Source organism: Somniosus microcephalus, chromosome 2, assembly GCF_052327205.1.
Source record: "Somniosus microcephalus isolate GS21.2 chromosome 2, FLI_Smic_1.0, whole genome shotgun sequence".
Classification (NCBI taxonomy): Eukaryota; Metazoa; Chordata; class Chondrichthyes; order Squaliformes; family Somniosidae; genus Somniosus; species Somniosus microcephalus.
This window is the reverse complement of record NC_140988.1, coordinates 273,487,093-273,494,860: the sequence shown is the minus strand read 5'-3', so window position 1 is coordinate 273,494,860 and position 7,768 is coordinate 273,487,093. Positions and strand designations below refer to the sequence as shown.

The 7,768-nt window shown below is 44.9% G+C and overlaps 1 protein-coding gene across 1 annotated transcript in view; it reads left to right on the top strand.

Moving 5' to 3' along the window:
* Positions 1-3,937: 3,937 nt before the first annotated feature.
* The window catches only part of ndufs4 (NADH:ubiquinone oxidoreductase subunit S4), a 132,503-nt gene continuing 128,672 nt past the window's right edge, over positions 3,938-7,768 (top strand). The window contains exon 1 of the mRNA XM_085972502.1: positions 3,938-4,079. Within this exon, the coding sequence (XP_085828628.1) occupies positions 4,000-4,079 (80 nt within the window). The 5' untranslated portion in view covers positions 3,938-3,999. The remainder of the gene's footprint in view (positions 4,080-7,768) is intronic.

Here is a 7,768-nt window from a genome sequence, read left to right as displayed (position 1 = left end):
AGTGGGACAAGTAAAGAAACAAAAGATAAGTCTAGAAGAGGTGTAAATTGAAATGGCAGAATCATCAACAGCTGCCATGTGAAAAAATAGGGGCAGAGGTTATGGTCTGAAATTGTTGAACCCGATGTCGAGTCCAGAAGGCTGTAAAGTGCCTAATCGAAAGATGAGGTGCTGTTCCTCGAGCTTACGTTGAGCTTCGTTGGAACAGTGTAAGAGGCCGAAATGGAGAAGTCAGAGTGGGAGTGGAGCGGAGAATTAAAATGACAGGTGACCAGAAGCTTGGGATCACCCTTACAGACTGAACGGAGGTGTTCCGCAAAGCGGTCACCCAATCTGCGTTTGGTCTCCCCAGTGTAGAGGAGACCGCATCGTGAGCAGCGAATACAGCATACTAAATTGTAAGAAGTACAAGTAAATCGATGTTTCACCTGGAAGGAGTGTTTGGGGTCCTGGACAGTGGGAAGGGAAGAGGTAAAACGACAGGTGTTGCATCTCCTGTGCTTGCACAGGTAGGTGCCTTGGGATGGGGAAGGGGTGTTGGGGTGATCGAGGAGTGGACCAGGGTGTCGCGGCGGGAGCAGTCCCTTTGGAATGCTGAAAGGGGAGGGGAAGATGTGTTTGGTGGTGGGATCATCCTGGAAGTGGCGGAGAATGATCTGTTGAATGTGGAGGCTGGTGGGGTGAAAGGTGAGGAAAAGGGGAACGCTATTGTTCTGGGAGGGAGGGGAAGGGGTGAAAGTAGAAGTGTGGGAAATAGAACGGACACGGTCGAGGGCCATGTCAACCACGGTAGAGGGGAATCCTCGATTGAGGAAAAAGGAAGACATATCAAAAGCGCTAGTATGGAAAGTGGCATCATCAGAGCAAATGCGACAGAGACAGAGAAACTGGGAGAATGGAATAGAGTATTTACAGGAAGCGGGGGTGGGAGGAAGTGTAGTCCAGGTAGCTGTGGAAGTCAATGGGTTTATAGTGGGTGTTTGTCGATAGCCTATCCCCAGAGATGGAGACAGAGACATCGAGGAAGGGAAGGAAGAGTCGGAGATGGACCATGTGAAGGTGAAGGAAGGGTGGAAATTCGAAGCAAAATGAATGAAATTTTCTAGTTCAGGGCGAGAGCAGGAAATGGCACCAATACAGTCATCAATGTACCAGAAAAAGAGGGGAGGGAGGTGAGCTGAGTAGGACTGGAACAATGAATGTTCCACATATCCCACAAAAAGGCAGACATAGCTAGGACCCATGCAGGTTCCCATAGCAACACCTTTAACTTGGAGGAAGTGAATGGAGTCAAAGGAGAAGTTGTTCAATGTCAGAACAAGTTCAGCCAGGTGGTGGAGGGTGGTGGTGGAGGGGAACTGGTTGGGCCTTTGTTCAAGGAAGAAGCGGAGCGCCCTCAAACCGTCCTGGTGGGGGATGGAGGTGTAAAGGGACTGGACGTCCATAGTGAAGGCACTCCTGCCTTTCACCCTATCACAGCCCTTCCCTTTTGTTCTTTTCTCACCTCCCCTTTTCCCTGCCTCTGTACTTGCTTAAAATCTGGTACATCTCTTAACTTTTTCCAGTTCTGACAAAGGGTCGTCAACCTAAAACATTAACTCGGTTTCTCTCTCCACAGGTGCTGCCTGACCCGCTGAGTATTTCCAGCATTTTCTGTTTTTATTTCAGATTTCCAGCATCCGCAGTATTTTGTTTTTGTACCAACATTTAATAGTTTCTCACCATTTACAAAATATTGTTTTTCTATTCTCTCTACCACACATTATATTCCATCTGCCACCTTATTTCTCACTCACTTAACCTGTCTATATCCCTTTGCAGGTTCTTTGTGTCCTCCTCACAGCTTACTTTCCCACCTAGCTTTGTATCATCAGCAAACTTGAAAACATTGCATTCGGTGCATTCGGTCCCTTCATCTAAGTCATTAATATAGATTCTAAATGGCTGAGGCCCAAGCACTGATCCTTGTGGCACCCCACTAGTTATAGCCTGCCAACCGGAAAATGACCAGTTTATCCCTACTCCCTGTTTTCTGTCTGTTAACCAATCCTTTATCTATGCTAATACATTACCCCCAACCCCATGTGCCCTTATCTTGTGTAACAAACTTTTATGTGGCACCTTATCGAATGCCTTTTGGAAATCCATACTACATCCACTGGTTCCCCTAGGGAGATGATGCTCAGAGACACTATAGCCAAGCAGCTTACTTAATAGCATACCTATAATATGTTTAACGTCTTGCCTATAGTGCGTACTTCATGTAAGTATCATATTTTGTTACAGATGCAAAACAATCTTTACAAAAGGGCAGTTGGACCTTTGTAAGGGACCTTTAATTGACCTCCAGATGTACCTATTTAGAACAATTAGACCTTGCAGCCTTAAAGGTTGCAGCTCCACCTCAAAGCATAATAATGAGCCAGAAATTAGGATCGGTTGCTTGCCGCGCGTGCAAGCCCCCGATGTGCACTCACCCTGCGCTCTGACATCTGAAGCCCGGGCCTGCTTGCATTTCCTGTCCCTGGCCCGGTTCCGATGTCGGCGCGATGTGCTTACCTGATCCAGCGGCGTAGTTAGTGCGATGTGCCGGCTGGGATCAGGTGAGCACTCTGCAGCCAATCAGGGGAGGGGAAACTCATTCATGCGTTTGATAGTAAAGACTGTCAAACTCATGAAAAGTACAGGCGCCCAAAAGACTAGTTTAACTTTTAATTAAAATTAAAAAAAACATCCCAATAATTAAATAAACTATAAATAACTTTTAAAAACTATTTAAAACAATTAATAAAATTTTTGAATTTTTTTTTTTTTTACGAATTCGGGTCTAAAAATAAACTTACCTTACTGTACAGTCCTTAAAAACAATGAAGCTGTGGAAAAAATGTAATAATTTTAAATAATAGACCACTTACCTTCAAGAATCCACTCCTTACGCCTCCTTATTTCATTTCCAAAAAGTCCAGGCCCTTGCACACGCGCAAACCTGTCAAAACGAAGGAAGTTCAACGCGTGCGCACAGAGTCCTGCGCGCACGCGTTGGGCCTCTTAACCCCTTAGTTCGATGGAGGGGAAACGCCGGTTTCCCGCGCATGCGCTGTGCATGCTGGAATCCGGCAATTCCTCCGGCCACACGCGTGAGTACACCGTCCGTACTCACGCGTTGGGAACGGAATTACTGGCCCATTATGTTATGGCTTACATGATAAAATGCTACTGTCTTTATAAAACAGCATGTCCTCCAATTTATCCTAAGCTATGTCACAAGACCTACTATAGTGTATACACCCCTCTCCTTGGCAACTGTCTGAGGCTGAACCAGACTATTTGCAAATTTGGTGTCATATTTGATCCACTTTGAGCTTCCGACCACATATCCGCGCCATCACTAAGACCGCCTATTTCCACCTCTGTAACATTCCTGACTCTGTTCCTGACTATACGAAGGACCTGGTTTTAAAAGCCACGGTAGAAGAACTGTGAGTGGGAATGGACTCGTGTAGCCTTTACTTGCTCGGACACGGAGGTGAATCTGATTCAGACATGCTCAACCAACATTACAAATACAGATTATCTGGTCACTTATCTCATTGCTGTTTGCAGGCCCTTGCTGTGCGCAAATTGGTTGCCCTCTTTCCCACATTACAAAAGCGACTACACTTCATCCTTTTATTATAAAGCGCTTTGGGACATCCTGAGGTCACGCGCGAAAGGTGCTGTATAAATGTAAATAGCAAAGTATTATCAAAATGGTTTAGTGGATTGAGACTTCACGTTTTCAAAGGAAAAGCAGCCCATTGTGATGTATTTCTTTCAATAAACTAAATTATGTGCTAAACACATTTAATCTATAGTCAAATATTTTTAATCGCATTTGAGCAGAATAGCAGCGCAGGCGCGAGTGGCAGAAAGTTTATTTCGAGATGCGGCCGCGCTGGTGGGCGGTCAAGGTGACAGGACGGACAGAACCTCGGCGCTCGCCGTAGAGTCGCGGGGAAGATGGCGGTCTCAATGTCAGCGCGTCTGAATAAGATTCGTCTCCTGCGAGCTCTGCCCCGGAGTTTGCCGTGTTCCAGCAGGTAAAGGCCGCCGCATACAAGTCGATTCCCACTCACAGGGCTTCTCCCGCCGTGGCTTTTAAAACCAGGCCCGACGCATTGGTTTTCTGGTGATGACTTTTACCTCAGTCCAGAGTCGGGCCTGGGGGAGAGGATGCCTTGTGCAGAAGCCGCTGTGAATTTTTAATTTTGAAAGAAAATTATATTCAGTGTTGCAGCTGTTCACGAGTTTACTGGAGCAAAACCGCCATTTCCATGTCTCCTGGTTGGGTGAATGTTGTTTCTGTGAGTACCGGCTCCGTGGGCGTGCAGGTGACGCATGCGCGCTACCTGCCGCTGGGAAGAGCAGGAATGGTTACTGTGCCCCAGACAATATGGGGAGGTTCATAACGATGCACTTTACAGTATATTAGTTTGGTTAATGAAAATATGGCACTAATGCACAAGGTATTTTTACAGAAAACCCAGACCATCAAACATTTCATTCTCAGTGGGAAGATTTAAAATAAAATCATTTCAGGGAAGTAGCATCTTTTTCTTTATTTCTCGTTTGGAGGAGGACTTGATTCGTTTGGCAGCTGGAAAAGCAATATTACATGTCGACGTTGCCCCTCTCTGCTCATCTGCTGCTAAAACCCTCATCCATGCCTTTGTTGCCCCTAGACTCCACTATTCCAATGCTCAGGCAAAATACTGCAGATGCTGGAAATCTGAAATAAAAACAGAAAATGCTGGAAATACTCAGCAAGTCGGGCAGCATCTGTGGAGAGAGAAACGTAGGTCATCAACTTGAAGCATCAACTTTCATCAGACCTGAGATCTCCTGGCTGGCCTCCCATCTTGCACCCTCAGCAGTCTTGAGCTCATCCAAAATCCAGATGTAGCCCATGGTCAGGGACAGGACGGTGTGACTACGAGTGAGGCAGGTATGGGGATCCAGGAGGTAGAGCTGGAGGAGCCGCAGTCCTTGCTCTTGACCAACAGGTTCGAGGTTCTTACTCCCTGTGGGGACAGGAGCAGGGACTGCAGGGAGGATGAGCTACCTGGCCACGGCACCATGGAACGGGGGGGCCATTCAAGAGGGGGGAGTAAATAGAAATGTTGTAGTGCTAGAGGATAGTATTATTAGGGGGATAGATAGAGTTCTCTGCAGCTGAAAGCGAGAGTCCCGAAGGCTGTGTTGCCTACCCGGTGCCAGGGTTAAGGACATCTCCTCTGGGCTGGAAAGAAACTTGCAGTGGGAGGGGGTGGATCCAGTTGTCGTGGTCCATGTTGGTACAAACGACGTAGATAGGACTAGGAAGCTGGTTCTGTTAAAGGAGTATGAGCAGCTAGGGGTCAAATTAAAAAAGCAGAACCTCAAGGGTAATAAGGATTATTACCTGAGCCACGAGTGAATTTGGCTAGGACAACTAAAATTAGAGAGTTAAATGCGTGGCTCAAAGACTGGTGTGGGAGAAATGGGTTTTGCTTCCTGGGACACTGGCACCAGTACTGGGGCAGGAGGGAGCTGTTCCGTTGGGACGGGCTTCACTTGGCCAGTGCTGGGACTAGAGTCCTGGCGGATCATATAACTAGGGCTGTAGAGAGGGCTTTAAAGTAACTAGTGGGGGGGAGGTTCCTAGAGAGCAAATAATAAAAATGATAACAGAGAAGGTCATAGACTTAGGTAGCAGTGGGGAAATTAAAAACCAGAGTCTGTCAGGAAGGGGCAGAAGGTATGGAGTAAAAGGTAAAGTAATAAAAAGGGCAAAAGCAGGAACTAAGTGTCACAAAACATATTTGAAAGTTCTCTATCTGAATGCACGTAGCATTCGTAACAAAATAGACGAGTTAATGGCACAAATAACTACATATGGGTATGATCTTGTGGCCATCACAGAAACATGGCTGCAGGGTGACAATGCCTGGGTATTAAACATACCAGGTTATTTAACGATCAGGAAGGACAGGCAGGAAGGAAGGGGAGGTGGGGTGGCTATGTTAATAAAGGAAGGAATCACTGTAATACAGAGAAATTATATTGGGTCAAAAGATCAGGATAATGAAACAGTTTGGGTGGAGGTAAGGAATAATAAGGGGGAAAAAAACACTAGTGGGCGTAGTCTATAGGCCTCCGAACAGTTGCAACTCTGTTGGACGGAGTATCAATCAGGAAATAGTTGAGGCTTGTAATAAGGGAACATCTATAATTATGGGGGATTTTAACTATCATATTAATTGGACAAATCAAATTGGGCAGGGCTGCCTTGAGGATGAGTTCATTGAGTGTATTAGGGATGGGTTTCTTGAGCAGTATGTAACTGAACCGACCAGGGGGCAAGCAACCTTAGATCTGGTCCTGTGTAACGAGACAGGATTAATTAAAAATGTCCTAGTAAAGGATCCCCTTGGAATGAGTGACCATAACATGGTTGAATTCCATATTCAATTAGAGGGCGAGAAGGTTGGATCTCAAACAAGCATGCTAAGCTTGAATAAAGGAGACTATGAAGGTATGAGAGCGGAATTGAGTAGAGTGGATTGGGAAAATAGATTAAAGGGTAAGACGATACATGATCAGTGGTGTACATTTAAGGAGTTATTTTACAACTTCCAAAAAAAATATATTCCACTGAGAAGAAAAGGGTGTAAAAGAAAAGACAGCCATCCGTGGCTAAGTAAAGAAATTAAGGATAGTATTCGACTAAAAACAAGGGCATATAAGGTAGCCAAATCTAGTGGGAGGATAGAGGATTGGGAAAACTTTAAAAGACAGCAAAAAGTAACAAAAAGATTGATTAAGAAAGGGAAGATAGATTATGAAAGTAAATTAGCAAAAAATATAAAAACAGATAGTAAGAGTTTTTATAGTTATATAAAAAGAAAAAGGGTGGCTTAGAGGATGAGACCGGGAAATTAATGGTGGGAAATATGGAGATGGCAAAAACACTGAATGAATATTTTGTATCAGTCTTTACAGTAGAAGACACTAAGAATATCCCAACACTGGACAAACAGGGGGCTATAGGGGGGGAGGAGCTAAACACGATCAAAATCACTAAGGAAGTGGTACTCGGTAAAATAATGGGACTCAAGGCAGATAAATCACCTGGACCTGATGGCTTACATCCTAGGGTCTTGAGGGAAGTGGCGGTAGGGATTGTGGATGCATTGGTAATAATTTTCCAAAACTCCCTGGAATCAGCAAAGGTCCCGGCAGACTGGAAAACTGCTAATGTAACGCCCTTATTTAAAAAGGGCAGTAGACACAAGGCTGGAAACTATAGACCGGTTAGCCTAACATCTGTGGTAGGTAAAATATTGGAGTCCATTATTAAGGAGACAGTAACAGGACATTTGGATAATCATAATTTAATAGGACAAAGTCAGCATGGTTTTATGAAGGGGAAGTCATGTTTGACAAATTTGCTGGAGTTCTTTGAGGAAGTAACATATAGGGTGGATAAAGGGGAACCAGTGGACGTAGTGTATTTAGACTTCCAAAAGGCATTTGACAAGGTGCCACACAAAAGATTATTGCTTAAGATAAAAAATCACGGGATTGGAGGTAATATTCTGGCATGGATAGAGGATTGGCTATCTAACAGAAAGCAGAGAGTTGGGATAAATGGTTCATTCTCGGACTGGCAATCAGTAACTAGTGGTGTTCCGCAGGGGTCAGTGCTGGGTCCCCAACTCTTTACAATCTATATTAACGATTTGGAGGA